We start from the raw sequence: 19,779 nt of genomic DNA on the forward strand, positions 1-19,779 counted from the left end.
CAACTTGGACTCAAATTCTTCATCTCACCCCAGTCACTCCCTCCTGTCTCCCAACATGGGAGAGGTACAGAAGTGTGAAAATGCACACCTCCAGATTCAAAAACAGTTTCTTCCCAGCTGTTATCAGGCAACTGAACCATCCTATCAACAAATAGAATGCGGTCCTGAGCTACTATCTACTTCACTGGAGACCCTCAGACAAACTTTAATCAAACTTTACTGGACCTTATCTAGCACTAAACATTATTCCCTTTATCCTGTATCTGTACACAGGGGACTGCAACATTTGTTATCATTTATAGTCTTTCCGCTGATTGGTTAGCACACAACAAAGGCTTTACACTGTACCTCTGTACACACGACAATAAACTAAACTAAAACTAATTATGACCTCCCTGCCATTTATTGCCTCTGCTATTTTCTCCTGCCACTAAAATTCTTTCTCCTGCTACTAAAATTCTGATCAATATCTTTGCTGTTCCTCTGTATTTTCCTCACTTTCACCTAATAAACTGCATCCAGAAAACTGTGGTCCAAGTTCTCAAACTTGTACAGCCACGCCCACTCCATATCTTTCCTACTCCGTGAAGATTTTAGTGTGTAAATTTGTTCATGAACTTCTCCAGCACCAAACCATTACTTGAGTATTGTACTATTGCCATCAGGCAACATTTCAGTCAATAAAATCACCCACTGTAACTCATTCTCACAATATTTCCACAATGCCACAGACTACTCTGCTGTCAAATAATTTTCAATTATTTTTATCGCTATCTGCAGTAGTACCTTCTCATCCTTTTTGTTCATTGTCATATTTGATGTTTATTTTCCTATTTTTCTGTAAAACATTCCAACATATAAAAAACCTTGGAAATATAAATTACTGTGATTTACATACATCCTGTTTTGGTTAAGATTTGTTACCTCACTTTCAGGAGTTAAGGTATTGGTAATGTTAACAGCAATGTTCTTCATGAGAGGAGCGTATCAGAGGATACCAATGTGACATAGTGGGGGTGGCACTGATAGTGGAGCTGCTGCTTCACAGCGTCAGAGACCCGGGTTCCATCCTGACCGCGGGTATTGTCTGTGTGGAGTTTGCACGTTCTCCCTGTGACCAGTTTCCTCCCACATCCCAAAGCCGTGCGGGCTCGAAGGTTAATTGGCTTCTGTAAATTGCCTCTACTGTGTAAAGAATGGATGCAAAAGTGAGATAACTAGTATGAATGGGTGATCAATGGTCGGCGTGCACGGTGGGCTGAAGGACTTTTTTCCATGCGGTGTCTCTAAACTAAACATGGGAATTTGTTTTGTGGAGGAAATGTTGATACTTATATTAACAGTGTTCTGATGCATTCAATTGGTAATATGATTCTATTTGAATGTAATTTCAGAAGCACAAAGTTTGATTAGAGAGTTGTTTAGTCATGATGTTTAGCTAATTAAATTAACTACTAAATCATCATCAACTCCCAAATATTAATCCTTGTATGATCAACGTTAATGCTGTGTCATAGATTTCTGGTTGAGTTTGTGAATAAACATTGCTGCCTGATCAGTACTTGCCAGCTTATAATTTTAGGCTTATTAATGGGAAAGAAATGAGTGCTGAAATGGCATAATTATTACTTATTTAAGATCTTTTTTATCTATAGCATAAAGGGCTTTGTTGCAATAGTGCACATATTAACCATTATCTTTTTTCTTATTTAGGGATGTTCGGCGATTAATTGTTGCCATGTCGAGAGCCAGGCTCGGACTGTACATCTTTGCAAGAGCATCGCTCTTCCAGAACTGCTTTGAGCTTACTCCAGTCTTTAATCAGCTTATGGGTCGGCCGCTCCAGCTGCACATCGTACCATCCGAGTACCTCCCCACAGACAGAAGGGTAACTTTTCTTTAGATTCTCAGATGCACAGAACCAAATGCAGGCAGGTGGGACTAACATAGATGGGGTTCCGTGGTTGGTATGGGCAAGTTGGGCGGAAGTGCCTGTTTCCGTGCTATGTGTATTCTATGACTAAGCATTGAGTGGAGTGGCCAACTGAGGAATCGTGAAAGGTATTTCATTGTGAGGGTGTTCCCTTGATGCCTTGCTAAGAATGACACTGGTTTGAGGCCTATGAAGGCCATGCAAAGGGAGATATTCCACATTAATCTCAACAAATACCTAAAAACTACTATTTTGCAAGGGAAAAGTTACTAAATATGAAATGAACAAATGACATTCAGCTCATTAAGGCTTCATTGTCTCTAGGAATGTGTGGATATTCTTTTCCAGTTTAGCAAGTGCAATCCAGACTCTAGACTTGAGAGATTTTTAGATTTTTTTTTTAGATTTAGAGATACAGCGCGGAAACAGGCCCTTCGCCCCACCGAGCCCGCGCCGCCCAGCGATCCCCGCACATTAACACGATCCTACACACACTAGGGACAATTTCTTTTACATTTACTCAGTCAATTAACCTACATACCTGCATGTCGTTTGAGTGTGGGAGGAAACCGAAGATCTCGGAGAAAACCCACGCAGGTCACGGGGAGAACGTACAAACTCCGTACAGACGGCGCCCGTAGTCAGGATCGAACCTGAGTCTCCGGCGCTGCATTCGCTGTAAGGCAGCAACTCTACCGCTGCGCCACCGTGCTGGTAGAGATACAGCTATGAAACAGGCCCTTCGGCCTATTGAGTCTGCAGCGACTAGCGATCACCCCGTACACCAGCACTATCCTACACGCTGGGAATAATTTACAGAAGCCAAATAACCTACAAACATGTATATATTAGGAATGTGAAACGATACCGGAGCACCTGGAGAAAACCCATGCAATCACAGGGAGAACGTACAAAACTCCATACATATAGGATCTAGTCAGAATCGAGCCCAGGATCGTAGTCAGGATCGAACCCAGGCCTCTGGCCCTGTAAGGCGTTAGCTCTACCGCTGTGCCAATATGCCACCCCTCTTTTGTGCTTTGGCTTATAATGGTGTTTTTACAATGATTCTGGTATGTTTTAACAGTAATTTTACAATGGTTGGTAATGTTTATTCTTTTTTTTGTTAGAATGGCCATATACCAACCCATTTGATGCGAGTTATCAAAAACATGCCGGAGATGGCAAACTTTGTCTACAATATGTACATGCACATGATTCAGAGGATGCACCAATGCCGACAGGTAAGCAGCTGCTTTATTTGTTATTGGCACCCAAATTTTCCCATTCATTTCCTTTTGTATGTCCACTTTCCTCAAATAGACTCAAATCTTCAAAGCCCTTTTTGAAGTTTTATATGAGTGTTAAGATGTTTTTGTGTGTTTGACCTTTTTATTAACTATCTGATTTGGGCATGCTCTTTCATCTTCTTGAAGTGTAGAAAACATTATTAAAACTGAGTTAATTGTAGATTTATTGCAAGCTTTGTATAAGACAATAATTGCATCAAGGCATCTTGCTGGATAAAGACTACTGATAATTGTTCTTGGTGCAGTCCTGTGGTGTGCCTTGGGTTACTTTAGTATGCTGAAGGTACAACATAAATAAAAGATGTTAAGTCATCTGGCTCAAAGCAGCTTTGATACACTGTCATTGGTAACAGATGATGGAATGTATTAATCATGAGAGTGCAAGGTTAAAATAACATTGTGTTTCATAAAATGTTGTTAATTTCAATATTCGTCTTACGAAGTTGAAACCAAATTTTCAGCAAATTGAGATTCTCTTAGCAAAATGTAATTTTGTGCTTTATGCTAATAATTTCTCTGTTTGATTAAAAATTATTTCTGAGCAAGATTTTTCAATCAAATTTGCAAATGATTAAGTTATTCAGAAAGCACTGTTAGTCTAGAACTACAAATCACTGTGGCACATTTGACTTTACAAGTGGCACATTATCAAACCTTTCACATTTTTCTTCTTAATATAAATATGAATTTGTGGGAAATAATTATATCAGAAAATGCATTTGTAATTATCATTTTAGATGCTGCCTAAGATAGAACTTTAGAGTTTAGAGATACAACACGGAAACAGGCCCTTCAGCTCACTGAGTCCATGCCGACCAGTGATCATCCCATACACTTGCACTATCCTATACACTAGGGATGATTAACAATTTTACTGAAGCAGTTAACCTACAAACCTGTACGTCTTTGGAGTGTGGAAGGAAACCGGAGCACCCGGAGAAAACCCACGCAGTCCCAAGAAGAACGTATAAATTCTGTACAGACAGCACAAGTAGTGAGGATCGAACCCAGGTCTCTGGCGCTGTAAGACAGCAACTCTACTGCTGCACCACTGTGCTGCCACAGTGCCACCCCAAAGAAGTTTAATATGCGATTTTTAGATTTTAGATTATACATGCGCGGAAACAGGCCCTTTCGGCCCACCAAGTCCGCGCTGCCCAGCGATCCCCGCACATTAACACTATCCTACACACACCAGGGACAATTTTTACATTTACCCAGTCAATTAACCTACAAACCTGCACGTCTTTGGAGTGTGGGAGGAAACCGAAGATCTCGGAGAAAACCCACGCAGGTCACGGGGAGAACGTACAAACTCCATACAGACGGTGCCTGTAGTCAGGATCGAACCTGAGTCTCCGGCGCTGCATTCGCTGTAAGGCAGCAACTCTACCGCTGCGCCACCGTGCCGCCCGCGATTGTTAAAAGAAAGTTAAATGTTATTGATATTGGAAATTTAAAGTAAAAACAAACAATCCTCAGAATTCCCAGCATCTGTGCTGAGGGAAGGAAAGCAGTACCCCTTTCAAGAGTTGTCATAAGATTACAAACATTCACTAAATGTAATTGTTTTTATATTTGCAGCCGGCACTTCTTCCACCAGTCCCCAAATCAATAATAGAGCCTGATCCTACTCCAGTCATTGAGAATGTGGAAGAGGTTGAAGAACTTGTTCCTGAAAGTAAAGATGAAGGGACACCTATGGAGGAACATCGACAGATGCCTGAGCATCCCGGCAGAGACAGTGACAGTGAGGGCAACGACGATGATGATGATGAGGAAGAAGAAGCAAAAGATAAAGAAGCAGAGAAAGAAAAAGAAGAAAAAGAGAAAGAAAAAGAAGAAAAAGAGAAAGAGAAAGAAGAAAAAGATAAAGAAGAAAAAGATACAGATACAGAAGAAAAAGAAGAAAAAGAGAAAGAGAAAGAAGAAAAAGAGAAAGAGAAAGAAGAAAAAGATAAAGAAGAAAAAGATACAGATACAGAAGAAAAAGCTAAAGAAGAAAAAGATAAAGAAGAAAAAGATAAAGAAAGCTAATGATTTAGTTCAAATAATGGACCTTAGTTCTGACATTTCTGCGCAAGTAGCTAGTATACATGCTTAGAATATCAGTCATCATTCACAAGAATCCTGTGGCTAGCTGCTTTACTTTCTAATAATGTGGGATTTAACATTCTAACTTGTATTGCCAGTTGGATATTAATAAATTTTAGTAAAAAATGTTTCATATTTTTTTAATTTTATAGAATGCCATACTAAATGTTATAATCCACAAGATTATCAGAATGAAAATGGCATGGATGAAATCTGGAATGGGTTCAAAACTAGACTGGAGTGATTTTTGCTAATAAATTCCTGGATTCAATCAATATAACAACTTCTCTTTACTCTTTCTCTTTACTGCTCACTGACCCACCTTGCATTCCCAGATGTTACATTTTACATGTTTTAAGAAAGCAAGTAAACTCAGTACATTTAAATAAGTGTCCAGAGTGGAGCCTTCTACTCTTCCCTTCTGATGAAGAGAATTTTTCTGCATTTTTTTATTTCCATTAAGATGTTTGAACTTCAGTTTAAACTTGGCTCTGCTAAATTCCAAAATAATTGTGAAACAGTGAGAAGCTTTGATGAAGGCACACAAGATCCTATTTGTTTTGTGGTCCTGCCATATAGGACTGTGAATGAATAAATGTTCCAATCTGCATTTACAAAAGCCCTAGAATGTGAAGGAATGAGCAATGAATTTCATTGACTCAAAGATATGTCAGTATAGTTAATGCAAGCTTGTCAATGTGCACGTCAATAGATGCATTGTGATGAATTGGCAAGAGGCGGTCAGAGTTTTAACGTGCACTTGTTAGAGCCTTAGGGAGGTGGTGAATACAACTCTTTTTTTCCCATGTGTTCACAACTCGATGGTATTGAAGGAAGAGGAGAAAGTACATGAAGAGCAGTAGAAGAATATCATTAGAGGTCATATGTAGACCTCATGTGAAAGACTTGAATCCAATTGGGGAGATTTGGAAATGGTTAGATGAGTTGGTGTAGCAGTGAAAACAAAGCCCTGTGTTTAGTTTAGTTTAGTTCAGCGATACAGTGTGGAAGCAGGTCCTACGGCCCACCGAGTCCACACAGACCAGCGATCCCCGTAGCTAGTTCTTTCCTACACACGAGGGACAATTTACAGAAGCCAATTAACCTGCAAACCTGCTGCACCCAGAGAAAACACATACGGTCACAGGGAGAATGTATAAACTCCGTACAGACAGCACCCATACTCGGGATCGAACCTGGATCTCTGGCACTGTAAGGACGAAACACTAAAGCTGTGCCATTTGCGATAAGTGGAGGTAGACACAAAATGCTGGACATCAGTCTGAAGAAGGGTCTCGACCCGAACCGTCACCCATTCCTTCTCTCCTGAGATGCTGCCTGACCCACTGAGTTGCTCCAGCACTTTGTGTCTATCTTTGATTTAAATCGGCATCTGCAGTTTTTTTTCTGCAATAAGTGGAGCATGTGCTCTGCAAGGTCTGAGCACAAGTGATCCAACGTTTATGCCCAATTCACTGGAAACCTGCTAATATTCATGCAAGAGACTCCATCTCAAGCCCAAAGTTACCAGGTAAGTCAACCTATCAGCTCCCTTGGTCCATTGCCAAGGGGACCATAATAAAATGCATTGGAATTGCTTTTATCCATTTCTGAAAGGAAAAAGTGCTGAAAGGTGCCTCTCAAAACTGGTAGTATTCTGGATGGCATGATTGGAGCAATGTGAATAATCCAAAGACTGAAGCAGAGAAGCAAATTGGCAATGTCCAATGCTGCACAAATGACTAGGTTTTGACGTATCATTATTAAAAATTCTCTCGATTTCAGGTGAATAACGCCAATGCACAAATATGAATGGAAAAATTATATTTGACAACGCTTTAATGAATGCTATCACCAGTAGCTAATTGTATTTTTAAGTTTTCAGAGAATGTGCCCACTTTAACAGAAGTATTAATACATCGGTTGACAACCACTATCTTAACTTCTGTAAGCAAATTGTGCTGAAAATCTGATGCATGTGGAGATTGTTGGCATTCAGTAAGAACATTTCAAATCAAAGTATGTGGACCAGTGTGACTTTCTGCTGTGAGTTTATTAAATTAGCAGTCTAAAAGTTAATTTAAACTATAGAATTGATGTTTTAGAATATTACAATGCTATAAATTAAACTTCATTTCGATTAGATAAAGAGGCTGTTTAATGCTAACTTCCCAGAGGATGGAAGAGGTCACTGAATGAGAAGTGACTGTTCATTTTGTTTCACTAAAATTACTGACTAAAATTATGCTTACAACAGCCAACATTTTTCTATGCGAGTGTCAAGATTTGGACTGAACATTGGGATTAGAGTGGCACAGTGACACAGCCAGTAGCGCCGCTGCCTCACAGCGCCAGCAACATGGGTTCAATCCTGACCTCGGGTGCTGCCAGTGTGGAGTTTACATGACCTGCCAGGGACCACATACGTTTCCTCAGGGTGCTCCAGTTTTCTTTAACATCCCCAAATGTACAGATCTGTTGGCCACTGTAAATTGCCCCCATTGTACCTTTTGCATCTCAATCCATGTCACAAATCAACAATTCCTGCACTAATTGCTGCTTAATCTCAGCAAGACTTGAGCCTGGTGTTGGACTCCAGCAGCGAAGTGGTGTAGAGTGACTGATGCCATGCCATCAATCACTCAGTAAAACATGAATCTCGGACTTAAAAGCAGATGGGATCACAACCATTCTAATGGCTGAGTATTGGCAGTTCCAATCCAAGTTACTGCCAGTAGCCATTATGGCAACCTTTATAGATTTTTTGCATCCAATTTGTATTTTGGAAGTAGAGCCTCGGTCAATACATCAGGTGTAAAATGCAATAAATCATCATTGAGAGTAAGAATGGAGAGACAGTAAAGAGCTACAGATTATATGCCTATATGTCACAAAGTGCTGGAGTAACTCATCGGGTCAGGACGCATCTCTGGAGTCCCATGTTCCTGAGTTACTCCAGCACTGTCTTTTTTTTTTGTAAACCGTCATCTGCGGTTCCTTATTTCTGTATTTTACAGATCCACTGTGAAATCTCAAGTTGTGCCTATTATGAAGAAGTTCTCCGAGGGGAATTCTCACTCCACCCCCTCTGGTTGATTCCTGCCACTCTCCTGCTGCCTGACCTGCTGAGTTGCTCCAGGACTTTGTAACAGTTTTTTTGTAAACCAGCATCTGCAGTTCCTTGTTTCTAAATGTTTAAATGTGTTTGCAGAAAGGTGAACAGCGAGCGGACTGAGAATGAATCTGAAAAAGAAACCAATGACCCAGAATTTAGTGCCAGTGGTGAGTTGCCTGCACTTTTCTGTTAACAAATGCAAACTTTTGTTGCCTTTTGTGTATCCATCAGTACCAACTTCCTGGAAAGGGTTTGCCTGCTGCCCAGTGGAATGGCCCTGTGTGAATGCTACACATCCCCCACTTGACTATCGGTCAAATCTGCTTAATCTTTAAATTTCAGAGATAATTAAGCTATCAAAAATATTAAAAAATCAGGGGATGAAAAGAATTAAATGTAAAGTAAACAAAAATGAAATTATTTAAAAACAAATTGGTGAAATATTTAAATAAACTTACATAATTCATAATTGTCTTGATCTGACATTTTAACAAATGAAAATGAATGCAGTTCCTGTGCCAATCATGATTTTATGGCACATCATATCCACCATTCTGGCCTAAAAGAACAAATAATACACTAAATTAATTTAAATATACCAAATATTGAAAGGCCTAGATATAGTGGATGTATAGAGGATGCTTCCAGTCTAGGACCAGAGGTCACAGCCTCAGAATAAAAAGGACATACCTTAAGCTAAACTAAACTAGAATGGTGATGAGGAGGAATTTATTTCGCCAGAGGGTGGTGAATCTGGAATTCATTGTCACAGACGGCATTGGAGGCCATGTCATCGTGTATTTTTAAAGCGGAGATTGATAGTTTCTTGATTCGTAAGGGTGTCAAATGTTATGGTGTGAAGACAGGAGAATGGGGTTGAGAGGGAAAAATAGATCAGCCATGTTGTTGAACCATGGCGGAGCAGACTCAATGGGCCGAATGGCCTAATACTGCTCCTATGTCTGATGACAATTATTTCCAAATTTGACACATGCTTAAAACAAATATGTTCTTTTCAATTTTAAAGATTGTGATATTTTAGTTTTTATGGCAATCACTTCCTGAATTTGCTCCACCACCAAGGTGTGGCCACGATGCACTTCCCTTCTGAGAAGCACAGCTTGGTTTTAAGTATTGCATTGCAGCTTGTATTTAAGCCAGCCACTTGCAAAACTTGAACCCATGTGATAAGGTGGCGAATACTATGGTGAGCACCACAAAGATGCAGAAATCTTTAAAAGAAGCAAACTGCGCGAGGTTGGGCTCTGGCTCAAATGAATGTAGGTTAATTTTATGTCATAATTCTCTCATCTCACAGTGTTCTTCAATTTTTCAATTACTCTTTTACTTTCAAACGAAGTAAATGCTTCCGAGAAACCTTTTTTCTCTTTACGATTATGTTCTGGCCTCTTTTTATACATCTTGAAGCCCGTCTAACCACTCACTAGTTCATAGCTGCACCCCCTGTCTCTACGGTAAGTAACATTGCCACAACAAATGAAATCCATGTCTCAAAACTCATCGGTTTTTGTTTCAATTTCTTCTTCTTAAGCCCTTGGCTCCTCTAGGGAGCATAGGCCATTGACAAATGTCTTCCACCTCACTCGGTTGTTGGCGGTTCTTTCGAGATCTCTCCAGTTGAGCCCACTCCCAGACATTTCTGCCTGGACACCTCTTCTCCAGCTGTTCCTGGGGCAACCTCTTTTCCTTTTTCCTTGGGGGTTCCATTTCAGGGCTTGCCGGGTGATGTTTGTGGCAGGTTTTCTGAGGGTGTGTCCAATCCAATTCCATTTTCTCTTTCGAATTTGTAAGTCAATGGGATCCTGGCTTGTTCTTTTCCATAGGTCTACATTGCTTACTTTGTCTCTCCTCCAGATATTTGTATTCTCCTGAGGTAGGTGGTAATGAATGTTTGCAGCCTGTTTGTTGTGTGTTTTGTTGTTTTCCATGTCTCTGATCCATACAGCATTACCTGCTTCACATTTGAATTAAAGATGCGTATTTTGCTGTTGATTGAGATGTATTTTGAACTCCAGATCTTCCTGAGCATGTTAAACACCATCCTAGCCGTATTGATTCTGCTTTTTATGTCTGCATCTGCCCCTCCGGTGTTGTCCACAACACTGCCTAGGTATATGAATGTTTCTACCTCCTCCAGGGCAGTGCTGTGCATGGGGATAGGGTTGCTGGTTTTGGAGTGGATCTTCATCACCTGTGTCTTTGCTGTATTGGGTGTAAGACCAAGTTTTGTTGCAGCTTGTAAGAGTCTGTCCGTCTTCTCCTGCATTTGTATCTGTGTGTGTGTGTGAAAGGAGAGCTATGTCGTCAGCAAAGTCAAGGTCATCTAGCTGTTCCCACATTGTCCACTGAATTCCATTTATTTTCCCTTCAGTTGTTTTCATCATGATCCAGTCAATTGACAGGAGGAACAGGAATGGTGACAGTAGACATCCCTGCTTGACGGCCGTCCTGACACTAAAGCTCTGGGAAAGCTGGCCTGCATGCATAGTTTTGCATGAGGTTCCATCATACGAGTTCTTGATTAAGTTTATGACCTTGGTGGGAATTCCATAGTGGTCCATAATGCGCCATAGTGCTGTCCTGTCTAAGCTGTCAAATGCTTTCTCAAAGTCAATGAAGTTGATGTACAGGGACGTGTTCCATTCAATCGTGTTCAATGTTGATGCGTAGTGTTGCTATGTGGTCTGTGCATGAGCGATCCTTCCTGAATCCTGCTTGCTGGTCCCATAGCCTCTCGTCTACAGCTTCCTGAAGACGGTTGAGGATGACCCGTTTGAGAATTTTACTGGGTACAGAAAGTAGGGTGATCCCTCGGTAGTTGTTACAATTTCTTAGGTCACCTTTTTTTGGCAGTTTCACAATGTATCCCTCTGCCCATTCTGTGCGTGCCTCTCCACATCCCCCACTTGACTATCGGTCAAATCTGCTTAACCTTTAAATTTCAGAGATAATTAAGCTATCAAAAATATTAAAAATCAGGGGATGAAAAGAATTAAATGTAAAGTAAGCAAAAATGAAATTATTTTAAAACAAATTGGTAAAATATTTAAATAAACTTACATAATTCATAATTGTCTTTATCTGACATTTTTACAAATGAAAATGAATGCAGTTCCTGTGCCAATTATGATTTTATAGCACGTCATATCCACCATTCTGGCCTAAAAGAACAAATAATACACTAAATTAATTTAAATATACCAAATATTGAAAGGCCTAGATATAGTGGATGTAGAGAGGATGCTTCCAGTCTAGGACCAGAGGTCACAGCCTCAGAATAAAAAGGACATACCTTAAGCTAAACTAAACTAGAATGGTGGTGAGGAGGAATTTATTTCGCCAGAGGGTGGTGAATCTGGGGAATTCATTGTCACAGACGGCATTGGAGGCCATATCATTGTGTATTTTTAAAGCGGAGATTGATAATTTCTTGATTCGTAAGGGTGTCAAATGTTATGGTGTGAAGACAGGAGAATGGGGTTGAGAGGGAAAAATAGATCAGCCATGTTGTTGAACCATGGCGGAGCAGACTCAATGGGCCGAATGGCCTAATACTGCTCCTATGTCTGATGAAAATTATTTCCAAATTTGACACATGCTTAAAACAAATATGTTCTTTTCAATTTTAAAGATTGCGATATTTTAGTTTTTATGGCAATCACTTCCTGAATTTGCTCCACCACCAAGGTGTGGCCACGATGCACTTCCCTTCTGAGAAGCACAGCTTGGTTTTAAGTATTGCATTGCAGCTTGTATTTAAGCCAGCCACTTGCAAAACTCGAACCCATGTGATAAGGTGGCGAATACTATGGTGAGCACCACAAAGATGCAGAAATCTTTAAAAGAAGCAAACTGCGCGAGGTTGGGCCCTGGCTCAAATGAATGTAGGTTAATTTTATGTCATAATTCTCTCATCTCACAGTGTTCTTCAATTTTTCAATTACTCTTTTACTTTCAAACGAAGTAAATGCTTCTGAGAAACCTTTTTTCTCTTTACGTTTATGTTCTGGCCTCTTTTTATACATCTTGAAGCCCGTCTAACCACTCACTTCAGTTCATAGCTGCACCCCCTGTTTCTTTGGTAAGTAACATTGCCACAACAAATTGAATCCATGTCTCAAAACTAATCGGTTTTTGTTTCAATTGCTGCCTGGAAGTTAATATTTTCTGTGCAGGGAAAAAAATCTAACTCATTTATTTTCACTTCATATTGTAAGGTTTTTGTCATAGTTAATGTGGCATTAATATTAAGTTCTCCAGTCAAGCTCTATCTGTTACTCTTTATCATCTATCCTTATTTTCAAATTGGAGTCATACAGCATAGATGCTGTAGGCCCTATGACTCAATGCAGCATAGGGCCCTATGACTCAACTTATCCACGGCGATCAAGATATCCCATCCAAGCTGATCCCATTTACCCGCATTTGGCCATTTTCCTCTAAACCTTTCCTGTCCAAATGTCTTTTAAATGTTATTATTGTAAACTACTTCAATGACTTCATCTGGTGGCACAATGGTGCAGCAGTAGAGTTGCTGTCTTATAGAACCAGAGACCCGGGTTTGAACCTGACTATAACCATCTGAATATTTTTATGTCGGGTTGATGTTTTCCCTGACTACCTATTTTGCAGCAGGTTAATAATGTGATTAATTCTGGTTCCATAGAGGTCTTGGCAAGGGGTTTTTCCAATAAATGAAGAAGAAACGGAATTCCTCATTGTGTGATGAAAGACCTTTATCAGCATTTGAGAGATTATTGTGACCATAAAGGCGTAGCTGACAGCTTCCTTGATCATCTGTTGCTGGCCCTGATTTGTTCTGGCCTTTTCCTACCTCTGGATCCCTCCCCTCTACTTTCAGTCTGAAGAAGGGTTCCGACCCGAAACATCACCCATCCTTTCTCTCCGGAGATGCTGCCTGACCCACTGAGTTACTCCAGCAGTCCAGTCCATCTACGATAAAAACCAGCATCTGCATTTCCTTTCTACACATTGGGGATACCCTTCCTTAACTCACAATGTCTTTGTAATACAGACTCAGCACTGTGTACATAACTGTCCCAGAGGTCATGTGATGAGATGGAATTACTGCTAACTGATCATGATGTTTGAAGAAGGGTCTTGACCCGAAACGTCACCCATTCCTTCTCTCCAGAGATGCTGCCTGTCCTGCTGAGTTACTCCAGCTTTTTGTGTCTCTCTTAGGATATGCTTCCTTTTCAGTGCAGGTCCTGGCTGAATGATCCACATGTTGCAGCTTGAGCAGATCTCCTGTCATGACCTCTCCTAAAATCCCTTTCCTGAGGAGGTAGTTAATGCAGGTACTATAACATTTCACAGGCATTTGGACAGTACATCGACAGAAAAGGTTTAGAGGGATATGGGCCAAATGCGGACTGGTGGGACGAGCATAGATGGGGCATCTTGGTTAGCATGGGAGAGTTGAGCCGAAGGACCTGTTTCCGTGCTGTATGACTCTATGACTGCAGTATTTCTGCTGTCAGAAATCTTGCCTTAATGTAAACCCAGCTTACCATAAACAACTAATTGCAGCTCTCCTTTGAACTCAAACAGGGTTTCAGACTACCTCTGTGCACATGGATTATTTTACCCTTTGATGTCATAATTTCTAAATTGATTTCTGTGGTCAAATAGAATTTTAATTGTAATGATGTGATTACAACTTTTGCCACAATAAATTTTCAAGTAGAAAGATAGTTTTGTGTGATTTACACATTCCCAATGGGGTACATTCTGTGCAGGGAAATAAATGCCTCAAAGACTCCTCAGTATTTATTTTCTGTCAGGATTGTTTTTTGCATACTGAAGTGCTGTCCGTGAGGGATGATTCTCAAACGTTTTTGTCAAGATGACTATTTGGAGCCTATTTTATTGGGGGTTTGTAGATTATTGGAAAACATGTATTTTCTCCCCCCCCCGTGCCTCCCCCCCCCCGTGCCTCCCCCCCCGTGCCTCCCCCCCCCCCGTGCCTCCCCCCCCCCCGTGCCTCCCCCCCTGTGCCTCCCCCCCCTGTGCCTCCCCCCCCTGTGCCTCCCCCCCCTGTGCCTCCCCCCCTGTGCCTCCTCCCCCCGTGCCTCCTTCCCCCCCGTGCCTCTCCTCCCCCCCCGTGCCTCTCCTCCCCCCCGTGCCTCCTCCCCCCCCGTGCCTTCCCCCCCGAGCCTCCTTCCCCCCCCCGAGCCTCCTTCCCCCCCCCGAGCCTCCTTCCCCCCCCGAGCCTCCTTCCCCCCCCGAGCCTCCTTCCCCCCCCGAGCCTCCTTCCCCCCCCGAGCCTCCTTCCCCCCCCGAGCCTCCTTCCCCCCCCCGAGCCTCCTTCCCCCCCCCGAGCCTCGTTCCCCCCCCGAGCCTCGTTCCCCCCCCGAGCCTCCTTCCCCCCCCGAGCCTCCTTCCCCCCCCGAGCCTCCTTCCCCCCCCGAGCCCACCCCCCCCCCGAGCCCACCCCCCCCCCGAGCCCACCCCCCCCCCGAGCCTCCTTCCCCTCCCCGAGCCTCCTTCCCCTCCCCGAGCCTCCTTCCCCTCCCCGAGCCTCCTTCCCCCCCCCGAGCCTCCTTCCCCCTCCCCGAGCCCCCTTCCCCTCCCCGAGCCCCCTTCCCCTCCCCGAGCCCACTTCCCCTCCCCGAGCCCACTTCCCCTCCCCGAGCCTCCTCCCCCCCCCGAGCCTCCTCCCCCCCCCGAGCCTCCTCCCCCCCCCGAGCCTCCTTCCCCCCCCGAGCCTCCTCCCCCCCCGAGCCTCCCCCCCCCCCCGAGCCTCCTCCCCCCCCGAGCCTCCTCCCCCCCCCGAGCCTCCTCCCCCCCCCGAGCCTCCTCCCCCCCCCGAGCCTCCTCCCCCCCCGAGCCTCCTCCCCCCCCCGAGCCTCCTCCCCCCCCCGAGCCTCCTCCCCCCCCCGAGCCTCCTCCCCCCCCGAGCCTCCTCCCCCCCCGAGCCTCCTCCCCCCCCGAGCCTCCTCCCCCCCCCCGAGCCTCCTCCCCCCCCCGAGCCTCCTCCCCCCCCGAGCCTCCTTTCCCCCGAGCCTCCTTTCCCCCGAGCCTCCTCCCCCCCCCGAGCCTCCTTCCCCCCCGAGCCTTCTTTCCCCCGAGCCTCCTCCCCCCCCCCCGAGCCTCCTTTCCCCCCCGAGCCTCCTTTCCCCCCCGAGCCTCCTTCCCCCCCGTGCCTCCTTCCCCCCCCCGTGCCTCCTTCCCCCCCCGTGCCTCCTTCCCCCCCGTGCCTCCTTCCCCCCCCGTGCCTCCTTCCCCCCCCGTGCCTCCTTCCCTCCCCGTGCCTCCTTCCCCCCCGTGCCTCCTTCCCCCCCCGTGCCTCCTCCCCCCCCCTGTGCCTCCTCCCCCCCTCTGTGCCTCCTCCCCCCCTCTGTGCCTCCTCCCCCCCTCTGTGCCTCCTCCCCCCCTCTGTGCCTCCTCCCCCCCCTCTGTGCCTCCTCCCCCCCTCTGTGCCTCGCCGCCTCTCTGCCTCTCACAATCCCTGCATCTCACTCCCTCCCCCAACATTTTTGCATGGCATGTCATGTCACACACTGACTTTCTATTGCTAAATGTCACTTCCTTCTTTTTTACATTCTCTTTCAAAATCATACATTTGCCTACGCTCAGTAACTCTTCTCAGTGTTGCTTTTAACTTAGGAACCATTTACATCCGATCAAGAATTTTGGTGAGTCTTTATAAGCTGTTATATAAATGACAACTTATGGTTGTTGTGATTGAGTATTTTTTAATATTGTCCATCATCCCATAAACAACGATACTTGAATATTTTGAAAAGAGATTCTTTTCAAAGATCTTTTACTGATAAAAAAAATGTTCTGCTCTCATTTAAGTGAATAAAATGATATCAAAAGGGGCAATAACATTTACATTTAATAATTGTAACATCCATGATATTTGAAATATTGAAGTTGGCATAAATCTATTCTTAAGTTGTTTTGTGATGTCACATAGTCCTGTCACTTTGTCACTGTGACATACTGCCTCAAGTATAACTATTTACCCAGTTGTAAATTACCCCATGGGTGTTAACAGTATATTAATTAACTTTCTGAGTGGTCTTTGTTGAACATTTCTCTTAGGAGCTTCTGATTTAGTTGATCCTCTCACTACAGCCTCTCACTTTCTGCAGTTATATTATTGGCAAGGAAGTGACATCAAAATTAAAGGAAGCCTGTGCATGTTCTGGCCTTGGAATCTTTTATCCAGTCAATCAAAGGTAAATTCTTGCACCTTACTCTTCGATCTGTGTTAATATGGATATTTTACCATAAAAGTGTCAATGCTAATTTTATTTTTCTATACCAATAATGAATGTAAGGTTATATTGTACTCCTGTTACACTCAGTTGAATTGAATTGTATATAAAAACCGGCAGCACACCTGAAGAGGTGTGGGTGCAAATTAATAGCTGCATGGTTGACGAAGATAAAATCATTCAGCAAGCAACACTGAATATTTAAATATAATTGATCTGAACTGGAGAACAAACTAACTTCAAAATAGAGATAGGAGTGAGTCAGGAACTTGAAACATTTTCCACAAATTTCAAAGTATTTTTCCTTAATCGTGTGATTGTAAGCTCAGCCATCCCAGTTTTTTAATTTTATTGTGGTTTTAACTAAAAAATGCATATTTATGTGTGACATTGCATTAGTGACATTAAAAATAAATCAATGCTGTTCACTTTGTAAATTGAAATTTCAAATTGTTTTAAAGAGTAGCACACAGGTTTCATGTAGCGACTTGTGGGAAGTAGTAAAGTTATCTTGCTCTATGTCATGTCATGTGACATCACAGAACTTGTCTATGCAAGTTTTCAAACCGATTTGTTTTGAATACAAAACATGCCAAACGTAGCTGATGGTAATTGACAATATTTCAGAATTAATACCTGCATGAGTATACATACATTTTATCAGGAATAAATTTTAACTTCCACAAGGAGGGATTTGTTGATGTACAATATGACGCCATACTGCTGAAAAATGAAATCATTTTACTCTGTGGGAGTCAATACTTGTAGGAGATAGGATCTACAAGAATAGTGTATTCCATGACCTTTAAGAAGATAGCCTGCATTAAACATAATAGCATTTGTATATGATGGCGCAGCAGTAGAGCTGCTGCCTCACAGCGCCAGAGACCCGGGTTCGATCCTGACCTCAGCCTGGATCTGAGGTGGTCTGTACAGAGTTTGTACGTTCTCCCTGTGCACCTCCAAAGACGTGTGGGATTGCAAGTTAATTGGGTTTGATAAAATTGCCCCCAGTGTGTAGAGTAGAACCACTGTACGGATAATCGCTGGTTGACGTGGACACAGTGGGCCAAAGGGTTTGTTTCCACACTGCATCCCTAAAACTAAAACTAATTTGATATTCTTGTCAGTATTTGAAGGCAAATACATTTCTAGGGATTGAAGTATACTCTTTAAATAATTTCTGTTTTCCTCACTCCAGTATGAGGACCATGGCCAGATACAGTCTAGCAACCTTCAGACCAACATGCCTAGCTGCGGGGACCTTCTGTGGTCTCTTTTCTGGCTCATTGTGCTGTGGTTTATAGGCTGGCCACTCGGTATATTCTTTGGGGGCCTTTATGGGTTCTTGTCACCACTGACTACTTGTATTGGACTAGATCAGGTCACGGATGTCCTTCTACAAGTCAAGTCAAGTCAATTTTTATTTGTATAGCACATTTAAAAACAACCCACATTGACCAAAGTGCTGTACATCTGATTAGGTACTAAGGAAAAAATGAAACATACAGTAGCACGCAAACATAACAGCACATACAAAAACAGTTCACAGCGCCTCCTCAATGAGCCTCAAACGCTAGGGAGTAGAAATACAAGGTGCAAACCTGGGCAAAGTCTGTGCCGAGAACATGATGTCAAGCAAACTGCTCTGCAAAATATAATGTCCAGCTGCTCTCGGAGCGAAAAATAAATTGCACCTCGTCTGTGAGCCGCCCCCTTCTCCACCCAGATTACTACGGATCTGCCAATGTAAAATGCAGTCACAGAACTCTCCCTTGCGCCTCTGACCTCAACTGTGGCAGCAGATTTGTTTTTTATTACTTTTTTGACTTGAAGTGGAATAAAGCATAAATAAAAGTAGTATAACTGATATTACAATAAATGGCCATCCCCTTAAATGTACCAAATGGTGGCTTGAATATTTTTTGAAATCCTAATTTATATAAATAACCCATCTTATTTTTGCCAAAAAATCATTATCAAGATTTCATGTGCTCTAGGTCCTAATATACTTAAACAATTATGGCCTATAATGGTGACTAATCAGCAAATAAAACCAAAACTAATGATTTGATATTCATGTCAGTATTTAAAGGCAAATGGATTTCCAGGCGTTGAAGTATACTCTTTTTAAAAATTTTGTTTTCCTCACTCCAGTACTAGGAATCCAGCCAGATCCAATCTACCAATCTTCGGACCAACATGCCTAGCTGCGGTGACCTTCTGTGGTCTCTTTTCTGGCTCATTGTGCTGTTTTTTATCGGCTGGCCACTCGGTATATTCTTTGGGGGCCTTTATGGGTTCTTGTCACCACTGACTACGTGTATTGGACTAGATCAGGTCACGGATGTCCTTCTACAAGGTGCAAACCTGGGCAAAGTCTGCGCCGAGAACATGATGTCAAGCAAACCGCTCTGCTAAATATAATATCCAGCTGCTCTCGGAGCGAAAAAGAAATTGCACCTCGTCTGTGAGCCGCCCCCTTCTCCACCCAGATTACTACGGATCTGCCAATGTAAAATGCAGTCACAGAACTCTCCCTTACGTCTCTGACCTCAACTGTGGCAGCAGATTTGATTTTATTACTTTTTTGGCTTGAAGCAGAATAAAGCATAAATAAAAGTACTTGTAATTGATATTACAATAAATGGTCATCCTCTCAAATGTACCAAATGGTGGCTTGAATACTTTTTTAATCCAAATTTATATAAATAACCTATCTTATTGTTTCCATTAAATCCTGATCAAGCTTCATGTGGTCGAGGTACTAATATACTTAAATGATTGCAGCCTAAAATGGTGACTAATCAGCAAATAAACCACGTAATCACAGCCGAGGCAGATCATGAATTAAAATATAACATGGCTGCTTTACCTTTTGCAATGCGATGCTACCAAATATACCGCAATAAGCAGGTTTTCCAAATAAGCTATGGTTTCAAATGTTAAGAGCATATGTGTTTTTTCCGACAGATTTTGCTTGATGCATTTATTACATTAGGCAGTGCAGTATCACATTTTACTTTGGGCAGAGGATTCAAGGCCAGTCATAGA

General features: G+C 42.8%; 1 protein-coding gene and 1 long non-coding RNA gene across 5 annotated transcripts in view; both read left to right on the plus strand.

Moving 5' to 3' along the window:
• Positions 1-5,595, plus strand: part of aqr (aquarius intron-binding spliceosomal factor) — a 53,435-nt gene extending 47,840 nt beyond the window's left edge. For all 3 annotated transcript variants that reach the window (XM_078406401.1, XM_078406402.1, XM_078406403.1), the window contains exons 34-36: positions 1,714-1,888; positions 3,064-3,177; positions 4,828-5,595. In XM_078406401.1, the coding sequence (XP_078262527.1) occupies positions 1,714-1,888; positions 3,064-3,177; positions 4,828-5,280 (742 nt within the window). In that variant the 3' untranslated portion in view covers positions 5,281-5,595. The remainder of the gene's footprint in view (positions 1-1,713; positions 1,889-3,063; positions 3,178-4,827) is intronic.
• A 4,064-nt stretch (positions 5,596-9,659) lies between these two features.
• On the plus strand, positions 9,660-19,373 carry LOC144597626 (uncharacterized). 2 transcript variants are annotated; one of them, XR_013547775.1, is made up of 3 exons: positions 9,660-9,732; positions 16,550-16,686; positions 18,883-19,373. It is a non-coding gene; the product is annotated as an uncharacterized LOC144597626 (long non-coding RNA). The 2 variants fall into 2 exon arrangements; XR_013547774.1 differs by lacking the exon at positions 9,660-9,732 and adding an exon at positions 12,223-12,357.
• The last annotated feature ends 406 nt before the right edge of the window (positions 19,374-19,779 follow it).

Source organism: Rhinoraja longicauda, chromosome 10, assembly GCF_053455715.1.
Source record: "Rhinoraja longicauda isolate Sanriku21f chromosome 10, sRhiLon1.1, whole genome shotgun sequence".
Taxonomy (NCBI): Eukaryota; Metazoa; Chordata; class Chondrichthyes; order Rajiformes; family Arhynchobatidae; genus Rhinoraja; species Rhinoraja longicauda.